Source organism: Ranitomeya imitator, chromosome 5 (genome assembly GCF_032444005.1).
Source record: "Ranitomeya imitator isolate aRanImi1 chromosome 5, aRanImi1.pri, whole genome shotgun sequence".
Lineage (NCBI taxonomy): Eukaryota > Metazoa > Chordata > Amphibia > Anura > Dendrobatidae > Ranitomeya > Ranitomeya imitator.
Window position 1 is genome coordinate 715943535 of NC_091286.1, and position 14641 is coordinate 715958175.

The 14641-nt window shown below is 46.4% G+C and overlaps 1 protein-coding gene across 1 annotated transcript in view; it reads left to right on the forward strand.

Annotated features, from left to right (window-relative positions):
* The window catches only part of LOC138681001 (T-cell differentiation antigen CD6-like), a 361581-nt gene that overhangs the window by 9438 nt on the left and 337502 nt on the right, over positions 1 to 14641 (forward strand). Inside the window, exon 2 of the mRNA XM_069768182.1 lies at positions 3760 to 4056. Coding sequence (XP_069624283.1) covers positions 3760 to 4056 — 297 coding nt within the window. The remainder of the gene's footprint in view (positions 1 to 3759; positions 4057 to 14641) is intronic.

The following is a 14641-nucleotide window of genomic DNA, read 5'->3' on the forward strand; positions in this document are numbered from 1 at the left end:
TTCCAAAAAGAAATTGGCTTCTCCAAATGTTCTTTTGCATACCTCAGCTGACTCTGTTTGTGGCGTGCTTGCAGAAACGGCTTCTTTCGCATCACTCTCCCATACAGCTTCTCCTTGTGCAAAGTGCGTTGTATAGTTGACCGATGCACAGTGACACCATCTGCAGCAAGTTGATGCTGCAGCTCTCTGGAGGTGGTCTGAGGATTGTCCTTGACTGATCTCACCATTCTTCTTCTCTGCCTTTCTGATGTTTTTCTTGGCCTGCCACTTCTGGCCTTAACAAGAACTGTACCTGTGTTCTTCCATTTCCTTACTATGTTCCTCACAGTGGAAATTGACAGGTTAAATCTCTGAGACAGCTTTTTGTATCCTTCCCCTGAACAACTATGTTGAATAATCTTTGTTTTCAGATCATTAGACAGTTGTTTTGAGGAGCCCATGATGCCACTCTTCAGAGGAGATTCAAACAGGAGAACAACTTGCAAGTGGCCACTTTAAGTAGCTTTTCTCATTATTGCATACACCTGGCTATGAAGTTCAAAGCTCAATGAGGTTAGAAAACCAAAAAAAGTGCTTAAGTAAGTCAGTAAAAAGTAGGTAGGAGTATTTAAAACAAGAAAATGATAAGGATGCCCATACTTATGCACCTGTCAAATTTTGTTTAAATGCAGATTGCACATTTTCTGTTAGTACAATAAACCTCATTTCAAGGCAGAAACATTACTGTGTCCAACAGTTATTAGATATATGAAACTGAAATAGCTGTTGCAAAAAAAACAAACAATTTTTATAAAACATTAAGCTTATGATTAATAGGGGTGCCCAAACTTTTTCACATAACTGTAAATCTGGCTCAGTTTTTTTGTTACAAAACAATTATTATACATACATTTGTATACATTGTCCTTACTTCTATAAATTTAAAACTAAATAAACCCCCGAGACAAAAACACAAAGAGGTCTGTTTAAAGGCAGAAAGGTCTGTAGGAAATTGGAAGGATCTGTAAGAGGACAGAGGGGTCTGTAGGAGGGTGGAAGAGTTTGTAAGAGGGCACAATGATCTATAGGAGGGCAGAAGGTTCTGTAGGAGTGGAAGACAGATGGGTTTCTAGGAAGGCAGAATGGTGTTTAGGAGGGCAAAAGGATCTATAGTAAGACAGACGTGTCTGTAGAAGGGCAGAAGGGTCTGTAGGAGTGCAGAAGGTTCCATAGGAGAGTGGAGGAGTTTGTAGGAGGGCAGAATGATATGTAGGAGGGCAGAAGGTTCTGTAGGAGTGGAAGACAGATGGGTTTCTAGGAAGGCAGAATGGTGTTTAGGAGGCAGAAGGATCTATACTAAGACAGATGTGTCTGTAGAAGGGCAGAAGGTTCCATAGGAGAGTGGAGGAGTTTGTAGGAGGGCAGAATGATATATAGGAGGGCAGAAGGTTCCATAGGAGAGTGGAGGAGTTTGTAGGAGGGCAGAATGATATATAGGAGGGCAGAAGGTTCCATAGGAGAGTGGAGGAGTTTGTAGGAGGGCAGAATGATATATAGGAGGGCAGAAGGTTCCATAGGAGAGTGGAGGAGTTTGTAGGAGGGCAGAATGATATATAGGAGGGCAGAAGGTTCCATAGGAGAGTGGAGGAGTTTTTAGGAGGGCAGAATGATATATAGGAGGGCAGAAGGTTCTGTAGGAGTGGAAGACAGATGGGTTTCTAGGAAGGCAGGATGGTCTTTAGGAGGGCAGAAGGATCTATAGTAAGACAGATGTGTCTGTAGAAGGGCAGAAGGGTCTGTAGGAGGGCAGAAGGTTCCATAGGAGAGTGGAGGAGTTTGTAGGAGGGCAGAATGATATATATGAGGGCAGAAGGATCTATAGTAAGACGGATGTGTCTGTAGAAGGGCAGTGTAACAACTCTGCTGGCATCACAGAATGGCCTCACATCTCTCACACAATCTTACCCACTGCTCCAGGCGATGATGTGGTTTCTGTTTCATGCCAGCTCCATATTCTGTGTCTCTGCTCTCTGCATGCCTCATGGCTATGTGTATAGGGGGCCGGCGCCTGAACTCTCTGGTTCTTATAGGAATCAGGTGCATCTGTCTAATCAGTTTCTGGCCAATTATCAAGAGGCCTCCTGTATATAGTGCAGCTCCACCCTGTGGTCTGGGCCTGTGCAATGTGTTAGCTCAGTTAGTGTTTAGCTGCTGAGTTTGCCAGGCCTTGCTCTGAGTTTCTCCCTCTGAGCTTTTCTCTGTGCTTTTGCCTTGTTCTTGTAGTCCGCCCTCCAGGAGGCAGAATATCCTGGTCCCTGTGTCTTTGTCCCTGTGTCTTGTTCCATTGCCTTGTCTGTACTTTGTCTTTTCTCGGTCTCCTTGTCTGTGGCTTCCTTCCCTGCTTTGTCTTTCCTTGTGTTCTCAGTCTGCTTACACTCCGCACTCTTGTGGCTCTGCACTCAGACCTTGCTTCGCACTCTCTGGCTTTGCTCTGTGGCTCCGCTCCTTGCGGTTCTATCTGGCTCCGCTCTTTGCGGTTCTATCTGGCTCCGCCTCCTGTGTTTCTGCACTTGGCTCCGTCTCTGCTCTTGGCTCCGCCTCCAGCGTCTCCGCTCTTGGCGTTACCTCCAGCGTCTCCGCTTTTGGTTCCGCCTCCAGCGTCTCCGCTCTTGGCTCCGCCTCCAGCGTCTCCGCTCTTGGCTCCGCCTCCAGCGTCTCCGCTCTTGGCTCCGCCTCCAGCGTCTCCGCTCTTGGCTCCGCCTCCAGCGTCTCCGCTCTTGGCTCCGCCTCCAGCATCTCCTCTCTTGGCTCCACCTCCAGTGGCTCCGCCCTTGGCTCCGCCTCTTGCGGCTCCGCCCTTGGCTCTGCCTTCTCCTTCTCTTCTCTTAGTTCCACCTTCTACTTGTTTCTCATACCTGCCTGCAGACCGGTCCCTACCGGTTCTTCCTATGTTCCAGCCGTACCTGCCTGCCTACCAGAGAGCCAGTCGTGTCCGCCTGCCCGCCAGTGTCTCTGTTGTACCCGTCTGCCTGCCTGTGTCCCAGCCGTGCCCGCTCCGTTCCTTAGTGGGATCAGCAGCCACAGCCAGACATCACCCTGGAGTGGCACCTGGTAGCTTCCTATTGTACAAGTCTGACCTCACCATTAGAGGCTCCAGCGAACACCTAGGAAGCTACTTAGTTTCCCCTTCCAGGGAAGTTTGGTCTGTGGTCCAGTGCGGCCACACCCCCGTATGCCCGCGCCAACCAGTCTGGGCGCGTGCGTGACAGGCAGGAGGGTCTGTAGGAGGGTAGAAGGTTCCATAGGAGAGTGGAGGAGTTTTTAGGAGGGCAGAATGATATATAGGAGGGCAGAAGGTTCTGTAGGAGGACAGAGGAGTCTGTAGGGAGGCAATGTTGTCTGGAGGAGAAAGTGAAATCTCTGCGGGAGAAGACTTCAGAGAAAAATGGGTTTTGAGAACAGAGAATTTGAGATAATGTGGACCCCAGAGCACTAGCTCAGACTGGAAAATATTACATTTCATTGCTTTATGAGACCTTGTAGAGTGTCTGCGCTGTGATTTGTTGGATTTTCCTACGTCACTTCATACCCTGGAATTGGAACTTTCCATTAACATCTTACATAAATGGATTACACAGCCATTGACTAATCTCACAAGGATAGAAATCATGGCAGTGAATGCAATGGGCATGTAGGTTCGTTTCTTAGCGATCCTTTCAAGATCCTCAGGAAGTGTTGCTGCTTGGTATCACTTTATTGATACTTTACTTGCTCCAGCAGATCCTCCGTTATTCCGTTTGGCCGGATTACACAGCAGATGCCAGGGAGTGGTGCAAATGTGGATTGAAAAGACGTGGCATTCCTTATGTGACGCTGCTCTAAACATCGACTTATCTGTGCACATATGTAGAATGCAAGAATGTGGAAAACCAATCCTACAGGTGACTGAGCAAGAAGCGAATGCCTCATCTTCATTCCTAAATTCTACCTGTGGACTAATGGAGAATTGGAGGAACTGCAGCTTCTCTCACGTGGCAGAAGATGGATGTAGTAATGCTGCTTTCCTAAACTGCACAGGTAAGAACCTGAACATCTCTCATCTTCTAAGAGAAGGGATTAAATGCATTCAGTCTTTTCTATTGGACTTCAAACAAAAGAGGAACCAGAAACAACCCAATTAATAGCACAGGATCCCGAGAGCCATAATCTGCAGTGAGGGTGAAGCAGGATGCTGCTCATCTCCTCATCATCCCACTCAGGACGCCATAGTCTCAGGACAGCGGCCGCTCTGCTGGGGCACAGTGTGAGTTATTGCAGGAGTCAGGAGGACTGAAATCTGCATCAAAGTTCAATCAGTGCAATAAATCACACGGAGTCCCAGCAGAGACCACAGACCTCACCATTAGGGTACGTTTCCATGGTCAGGATTGGCTCAGTATTTGCTCAGGATTTGACGCAGGTGAAATCTGCATCTGAGGTCACTGGCAGGTCACTTGCGTTTTTAATGTGTTTTTTCAGCATTCAAGAAATCCCATCTCCACTATGCGTTCAGAGATGCAGGCGGCAGACCTGCGTAACCGGACATGTGTCGCGTCTTTCCAGACCCCAGCATGTCTATTTAGGATGCAGAGACACTCCGTCCCCACAGCGTAAATTTCACATAGACTATCATTAGGGTATATTTCCACGTTCAGTATTTGCTGCAGATTGGATTCTGTGTAACATAGTAACATAGTAACATAGTTAGTAAGGCCGAAAAAAGACATTTGTCCATCCAGTTCAGCCTATATTCCATCATAATAAATCCCCAGATCTACGTCCTTCTACAGAACCTAATTGTATGATACAATATTGTTCTGCTCCAGGAAGACATCCAGGCCTCTCTTGAACCCCTCGACTGAGTTCGCCATCACCACCTCCTCAGGCAAGCAATTCCAGATTCTCACTGCCCTAACAGTAAAGAATCCTCTTCTATGTTGGTGGAAAAACCTTCTCTCCTCCAGACGCAAAGAATGCCCCCTTGTGCCCGTCACCTTCCTTGGTATAAACAGATCCTCAGCGAGATATTTGTATTGTCCCCTTATATACTTATACATGGTTATTAGATCGCCCCTCAGTCGTCTTTTTTCTAGACTAAATAATCCTAATTTCGCTAATCTATCTGGGTATTGTAGTTCTCCCATCCCCTTTATTAATTTTGTTGCCCTCCTTTGTACTCTCTCTAGTTCCATTATATCCTTCCTGAGCACCGGTGCCCAAAACTGGACACAGTACTCCATGTGCGGTCTAACTAGGGATTTGTACAGAGGCAGTATAATGCTCTCATCATGTGTATCCAGACCTCTCTTAATGCACCCCATGATCCTGTTTGCCTTGGCAGCTGCTGCCTGGCATTGGCTGCTCCAGGTAAGTTTAGGATTAACTAGGATCCCCAAGTCCTTCTCCCTGTCAGATTTACCCAGTGGTTTCCCGTTCAGTGTGTAATGGTGATATTGATTCCTTCTTCCCATGTGTATAACCTTACATTTATCATTGTTAAACCTCATCTGCCACCTTTCAGCCCAAGTTTCCAACTTATCCAGATCCATCTGTAGCAGCATACTATCTTCTCTTGTATTAACTGCTTTACATAGTTTTGTATCATCTGCAAATATCGATATTTTACTGTGTAAACCTTCTACCAGATCATTAATGAATATGTTGAAGAGAACAGGTCCCAATACTGACCCCTGCGGTACCCCACTGGTCACAGCGACCCAGTTAGAGACTATACCATTTATAACCACCCTCTGCTTTCTATCACTAAGCCAGTTACTAACCCATTTACACACATTTTCCCCCAGACCAAGCATTCTCATTTTGTGTACCAACCTCTTGTGCGGCACGGTATCAAATGCTTTGGAAAAATCGAGATATACCACGTCCAATGACTCACCGTGGTCCAGCCTATAGCTTACCTCTTCATAAAAACTGATTAGATTGGTTTGACAGGAGCAATTTCTCATAAACCCATGCTGATATGGAGTTAAACAGTTATTCTCATTGAGATAATCCAGAATAACATCCCTCAGAAACCCTTCAAATATTTTACCAACAATAGAGGTTAGACTTACTGGCCTATAATTTCCAGGTCCACTTTTAGAGCCCTTTTTGAATATTGGCACCACATTTGCTATGCGCCAATCCTGCGGAACAGACCCTGTCGCTATAGAGTCCCTAAAAATAAGAAATAATGGTTTATCTATTACATTACTTAGTTCTCTTAGTACTCGTGGGTGTATGCCATCCGGACCCGGAGATTTATCTATTTTAATCTTATTTAGCCGGTTTCGCACCTCTTCTTGGGTTAGATTGGTGACCCTTAATATAGGGTTTTCATTGTTTCTTGGGATTTCACCTAGCATTTCATTTTCCACCGTGAATACCGTGGAGAAGAAGGTGTTTAATATGTTAGCTTTTTCCTCGTCATCTACAACCATTCTTTCCTCACTATTTTTTAAGGGGCCTACATTTTCAGTTTTTATTCTTTTACTATTGATATAGTTGAAGAACAGTTTGGGATTAGTTTTACTCTCCTTAGCAATGTGCTTCTCTGTTTCCTTTTTGGCAGCTTTAATTAGTTTTTTAGATAAAGTATTTTTCTCCCTATAGTTTTTTAGAGCTTCAATGGTGCCATCCTGCTTTAGTAGTGCAAATGCTTTCTTTTTACTGTTAATTGCCTGTCTTACTTCTTTGTTTAGCCACATTGGGTTTTTCCTATTTCTAGTCCTTTTATTCCCACAAGGTATAAACCGCTTACACTGCCTATTTAGGATGTTCTTAAACATTTCCCATTTATTATCTGTATTCTTATTTCTGAGGATATTGTCCCAGTCTACCAGATTAAGGGCATCTCTAAGCTGTTCAAACTTTGCCTTCCTAAAGTTCAGTGTTTTTGTGACTCCCTGACAAGTCCCCCTAGTGAAAGACAGGTGAAACTGTACAATATTGTGGTCGCTATTTCCTAAATGCCCAACCACCTGCAGATTTGTTATTCTGTCAGGTCTATTAGATAGTATTAGGTCTAAAAGTGCTGCTCCTCTGGTTGGATTCTGCACCAATTGTGAAAGATAATTTTTCTTGGTTATTAGCAGAAACCTGTTGCCTTTATGGGTTTCACAGGTTTCTGTTTCCCAGTTAATATCCGGGTAGTTAAAGTCCCCCATAACCAGGACCTCATTATGGGTTGCAGCTTCATCTATCTGCTTTAGAAGTAGACTTTCCATGATTTCTGTTATATTTGGGGGTTTGTAACAGACCCCAATGAGAATTTTGTTACCATTTTTCCCTCCATGAATTTCGACCCATATGGACTCGACATCCTCATTTCCTTCGCTAATATCCTCCCTTAAAGTGGACTTTAGACAAGACTTTACATAGAGACAAACCCCTCCTCCTCTCCGATTTTTACGATCCTTTCTAAACAGACTGTAACCCTGTAAGTTAACTGCCCAGTCATAGCTTTCATCTAACCATGTCTCGGTTATTCCCACTATGTCAAAGTTACCTGTAGATATTTCTGCTTCTAGTTCTTCCATCTTGTTTGTCAGGCTTCTGGCGTTTGCGAGCATGCAGTTTAGAGGATTTTCTTTTGTTCCAATCTCCTCGCTGTGGATTGTTTTAGAAATGTTCTTACCTCCCATCTGAGTATGTTTTCCTGGGTCTGCATCCAGATGTTACAGCATAGTGGAGGAGATTTTATGAAATACCATCTCCACTATGCGTTCAGAGATGCAGGCGGCAGACCTGCGTAACCGGACATGCGTCGCGTCTTTCCAGACTGCAGCATGTCTATTTAGGATGCGGAGACACTCCGTCCCCACAGCGTAAATTTCACATAAACTATCATTAGGGTATATTTCCACGTTCAGTATTTGCTGCAGATTGGATTCTGTGTACATCCGCTGCATCCAGATGTTACAGCGTAGTGGAGGAGATTTTATGAAATACCATCTCCACTATGCGTTCAGAGATGCAGGCGGCAGACCTGCGTAACCGGACATGCGTCGCGTCTTTCCAGACTGCAGCATGTCTATTTAGGATGCGGAGACACTCCGTCCCCACAGCGTAAATTTCACATAGACTATCATTAGGGTATATTTCCACGTTCAGTATTTGCTGCAGATTGAATGCTGTGTACATCCGCTGCATCCAGATGTTACAGCATAGTGGAGGAGATTTTATGAAATACCATCTCCACTATGCGTTCAGAGATGCAGGCGGCAGACCTGCGTAACCGGACATGTGTCGCGTCTTTCCAGACTGCAGCATGTCTATTTAGGATGCAGAGACACTCCGTCCCCACAGCGTAAATTTCACATAGACTATCATTAGGGTATATTTCCACGTTCAGTATTTGCTGCAGATTGGATGCTGTGTACATCCGCTGCATCCAGATGTTACAGCATAGTGGAGGAGATTTTATGAAATACCATCTCCACTATGCATTCAGAGATGCAGGCGGCAGACCTGCGTAACCGGACATGCGTTGCATCTTTCCAGACTGCAGCATGTCTATTTAGGATGCGGAGACACTCCGTCCCCACAGCGTAAATTTCACATAGACTTTCATTAGGGTATATTTCCACGTTCAGTATTTGCTGCGGATTGGATGCTGTGTACATCCGCTGCATCCAGATGTTACAGCATAGTGGAGGAGATTTTATGAAATACCATCTCCACTATACGTTCAGAGATGCAGGCGGCAGACCTGCGTAACCGGACATGTGTCGCGTCTTTCCAGACTGCAGCATGTCTATTTAGAATGCGGAGACACTCTGTCCCCACAGCGTAAATTTCACATAGACTATCATTAGGGTATATTTCCACGTTCAGTATTTGCTGCAGATTGGATGCTGTGTACATCCGCTGCATCCAGATGTTACAGCATAGTGGAGGAGATTTTATGAAATACCATCTCCACTATGCATTCAGAGATGCAGGCGGCAGACCTGCGTAACCGGACATGCGTTGCATCTTTTCAGACTGCAGCATGTCTATTTAGGATGCGAGACACTCCGTCCCCACAGCGTAAATTTCACATAGACTTTCATTAGGGTATATTTCCACGTTCAGTATTTGCTGCGGATTGGATGCTGTGTACATCCGCTGCATCCAGATGTTACAGCATAATGGAGGAGATTTTATGAAATACCATCTCCACTATACGTTCAGAGATGCAGGCGGCAGACCTGCGTAACCGGACATGTGTCGCGTCTTTCCAGACTGCAGCATGTCTATTTAGAATGCGGAGACACTCCGTCCCCACAGCGTAAATTTCACATAGACTATCATTAGGGTATATTTCCACGTTCAGTATTTGCTGCGGATTGGATGCTGTGTACATCCGCTGCATCCAGATGTTACAGCATAGTGGAGGAGATTTTATGAAATACCATGTCCACTATACGTTCAGAGATGCAGGCGGCAGACCTGCGTAACCGGACATGTGTCTCGTCTTTCCAGACTGCAGCATGTCTATTTAGGATGCGGAGACACTCCGTTCCCACAGCGTAAACTTCACATAGACTATCATTAGGGTATATTTCCACGTTCAGTATTTGCTGGGGATTGGATGCTGTGTACATCCGCTGCATCCAGATGTTACAGCATAGTGGAGGAGATTTTATGAAATACCATCTCCACTATACGTTCAGAGATGCAGGCGGCAGACCTGCGTAACCGGACATGTGTCGCGTCTTTCCAGACTGCAGCATGTCTATTTAGAATGCGGAGACACTCCGTCCCCACAGCGTAAATTTCACATAGACTATCATTAGGGTATATTTCCACGTTCAGTATTTGCTGCAGATTGGATTCTGTGTACATCCGCTGCATCCAGATGTTACAGCATAGTGGAGGAGATTTTATGAAATACCATCTCCACCATGCGTTCAGAGATGCAGGCGGCAGACCTGCGTAACCGGACATGTGTCTCGTCTTTCCAGACTGCAGCATGTCTATTTAGGATGCGGAGACACTCCGTTCCCACAGCGTAAACTTCACATAGACTATCATTAGGGTATATTTCCACGTTCAGTATTTGCTGGGGATTGGATGCTGTGTACATCCGCTGCATCCAGATGTTACAGCATAGTGGAGGAGATTTTATGAAATACCATCTCCACTATGCTTGTACAGATGCGTCCGGCTTCCCTGTATATATGCGGCGCATCATTAAAGACACTACTCTGTCCTCCTCCTCCTGAACCTGTCCTCTGCCTTTGACACAGTGGACCATTCCCTATTATTACAGACCCTCTCATCCCTTGGCATCGCAGACTTGGCCCTATCCTGGATCTCATCATACCTAACAGACCGGACATTCAGCGTCTCCCACTCACACACCACCTCCTCACCTCGCCCGTTATCTGTCGGAGTCCCACAAGGTTCAGTCCTTGGGCCCCTGCTCTTCTCCATTTACACCTTTGGCCTGGGACAGCTCATAGAATCTCATGGCTTTCAGTATCACCTCTATGCTGACGATACACAGATCTACATCTCTGGACCAGATATCACCTCCCTTCTAACCAGAATCCCTCAATGTCTGACCGCTATTTCATCCTTCTTCTCCGCTAGATTTCTGAAACTTAACATGAACAAAAAACCAACAGGGAGGGCAACCAAAATAAATGCTCCGCCATAATATGAATATAGAAAACCAAAAAAGATGAACACTAGAGCTAAAAATAACACTTTATTAAAGAGACTAAAAAATGTATAAATATACAACAATGAGAACATAGAATAAAAAAGACACAATAGAAAAAGAGAGGCAACACTAGTGCCACGCACGGATGCTATAACCAAAGATAATACGAAAGTACAAATGTGTAAAGTTCAATTCCAAACTATCTGGGGGAGCAAATCATAACTTAATCATACAAAGAATATATTTATATATATAGATATATATGTAGTGTGGTAACAGTATATACCGTATATACTCGAGTATAAGCCGAGATTTTCAGCCCAAATTTTTGGGCTGAAAGTGCCCCTCTCGGCTTATACTCGAGTCAATGTGGGTGGCAGGGTCGGCGGGTGAGGGGGTGAGGGCGCTGAGGTATACTTACCTAGTCCCAGCGATCCTCGCGCTGTCCCTGCCGTCCCACGGGCTTCTGTGCTGCAGCTTCTTCCCCTCTTCAGCGGTCACGTGGGACCGCTCATTAGAGATATGAATAAGCGGCTCCACCTCCCATAGGGGCGGAGCCGCCTATTCATTCCTCTAATCAGCGGTGCCGGAGACCGCTGACAGGAAGAGCTGCGGCACCGAAGACCAGGCAGAGGGACAGCGCGAGGATCGCCAGGACTAGGTAAGTATAGCATATTCACCTGTCCTCGTTCCAGCCGCCGGGCGCCGCTCCATCTTCCCGGCCGGCGCCTCCATCTTCCCGGCGTCTGCGCTCTGACTGTTCAGGCAGAGGGCGCGATGATGCATACAGTGTGCGCGGCGCCCTCTGCCTGATCAGTCAGAGCAGAGACGCCGGGAAGATGGAGGCGCCGGAACGAGACGCCGGGAGCTGCAATCAAGGGAGGTGAGTATGTGGTTTTTTTTTTTATTGCAGCAGCGGCGGCAGAGATTTCTATGGGGCACAATGAACGGTGCAGAGCACCGTATATGGCACAGCAATGGGGCACAATGAACGGTGCAAAGCACCGTATATGGCACAGCAATGGGGCACAATGAACGGTGCAGAGCACAGTATATGGCACATCTATGGGGCACAGTGAACGGTGCAGAGCACCGTATATGGCACAGCAATGGGGCACAATGAACGGTGCAGAGCACCGTATATGGGCACAGCAATGGGGCACAGTGAACGGTGCAAAGCACCGTATATGGCACAGCAATGGGGCACAATGAACGGTGCAGAGCACTGTATATGGCACAGCAATGGGGCACAATGAACAGTGCAGAGCACCGTATATGGCACAGCAATGGGGCACAATGAACGGTGCAAAGCACCGTATATGGCACAGCAATGGGGCACAATGAACGGTGCAGAGCACCGTATATGGCACAGCAATGGGGCACAATGAACGGTGCAAAGCACCGTATATGGCACAGCAATGGGGCACAATGAACGGAGCAGAGCACTGTATATGGGCACAGATATGGGGCACAATGAACGGTGCAGAGCACTGTATATGGCACACCTATGGGGCACAGTGAACGGAGCAGAGCACTGTATATGGGCACAGATATGGGGCACAATGAACGGTGCAGAGCACTGTATATGGCACACCTATGGGGCACAGTGAACGGAGCAGAGCACTGTATATGGAGCACATCTATGGGGCACAATGAACGGTGCAGAGCACTGTATATGGCACATCTATGGGGCACAGTGAACGGAGCAGAGCACTGTATATGGAGCACATCTATGGGGCACAATGAACGGTGCAGAGCACTGTATATGGCACACCTATGGGGCACAGTGAACGGAGCAGAGCACTGTATATGGGCACAGATATGGGGCACAATGAACGGTGCAGAGCACTGTATATGGCACACCTATGGGGCACAGTGAACGGAGCAGAGCACTGTATATGGGCACAGATATGGGGCACAATGAACGGTGCAGAGCACTGTATATGGCACACCTATGGGGCACAGTGAACGGAGCAGAGCACTGTATATGGAGCACATCTATGGGGCACAGTGAACGGTGCAGAGCACTGTATATGGCACAGCAATGGGGCACAATGAACGGTGCAGAGCACTGTATATGGCACATCTATGGGGCACAGTGAACGGAGCAGAGCACTGTATATGGCACATCTATGGGGCACAATGAACGGTGCAGAGCACTGTATATGGCACAGCAATGGGGCACAGTGAACGGAGCAGAGCACTGTATATGGCACAGCTATGGGGCACAGTGAACGGTGCAGAGCACTGTATATGGCACAGCTATGGGGCACAATGAACGGTGCAGAGCACCGTATATGGCACAGCAATGGGGCACAATGAACGGTGCAGAGCACTGTATATGGCACATCTATGGGGCACAGTGAACGGTGCAGAGCACTGTATATGGCACATCTATGGGGCACAGTGATCGGTGCAGAGCACTGTATATGGCACATCTATGGGGCACAGTGAACGGAGCAGAGCACTGTATATGGGCACAGATATGGGGCACAATGAACGGTGCAGAGCACTGTATATGGCACACCTATGGGGCACAGTGAACGGAGCAGAGCATTGTATATGGCACATCTATGGGGCACAGTGAACGGTGCAGAGCACCGTATATGGCACATCTATGGGGCACAGTGAACGGTGCAGAGCACTGTATATGGGCACAGATATGGGGCACAATGAACGGTGCAGAGCACTGTATATGGCACAGCAATGGGGCACAATGAACGGTGCAGAGCACTATATGGGGCACAGCTATGGGGAAATAATGAACGGTGTAGAGCACTATATGGCACAGCTATGGGGAAATAATGATCTATTTTTATTTTTGAAATTCACCGGTAAATGCTGCATTTCCACCCTAGGCTTATACTCGAGTCAATAAGTTTTCCCAGTTTTTTGTGGCAAAATTAGGGGGGTCGGCTTATACTCGGGTCGGCTTATACTCGAGTATATACGGTAGATGCAAAAAATGGAAGGCTGTTATATAAAAAATAGCTATATAAGACGGTAACCACACCAGATGAGCTCCACAGTAATATCTGGATAAAGGAAGGTTCCAATAGAAAAATATATAAATAAATATAATAAAATGCTTAATGCAATCCTAATGTCACAAAATACCCAATGTAGCTCTTTAAGAGAAATGCATAGCCACAATTGTCCTGGGAAGTCCCACACGTGTTAATAACAAGAGTCAGGGCTACACATGCATAATAGCATGAGACAAGAGAAATATGGGGAGGACAAATAAGAAGACGAACCAACCTGCTACCGTGCGTGGAAGGAGGGGCCCCGACTCGCGTTTCGCATCTGTTGCTTCCTCAGGGAGCGCTAGACTTAACCCTAACCCTAGGGTTAGGGTTCAAAATGCTGCTGTTCTGGGCCGTGGAGACATAGATGCGGTAAAACCGCATCTAATTATTAGTCACATGCGTATTAACTGTGGAAACGCAGCTTACTATGCATGTGTACTAATTTACATATGTTGAATCTTGAGTCACATCCGGAAGTACGTGACAGGCCGAGGTCACACTTGTGAATGTGATGCGAGAAACTTTTGCGAGTCTCTCGCATCAACATTTGGCACTTAGACCGGCATGTACGGCTGCATAGAAATACATACAGCCGCACACTCCGGTCCCGAACGACGGCGGCAGTGCCGGGTGTTGATGCAAGAGACTCACGTGAGTTTCTCACATCACACTCGCAAGTGTGACACCGGTCACACAAGAAGTTCATGAAAGCAGAGAGAAGTCAGTAATATGTAATGTCCTTTCCTTTTTTTTACAAAATAATAAAAAAAATATCATGGGGTACCCCTCTATTTGTTAACCAGCCAAAGTAAAGCAGATTACTGGGACTGGTATTTCAGGCTGGTAGGGATCCAATATCCATGAATCTTACCAGCCGGATAATACCTGGCGGCAGCAGTCTGTTTACCTTGGGTGGTTAGAAAAAATAGAGGGATTCCCTCCA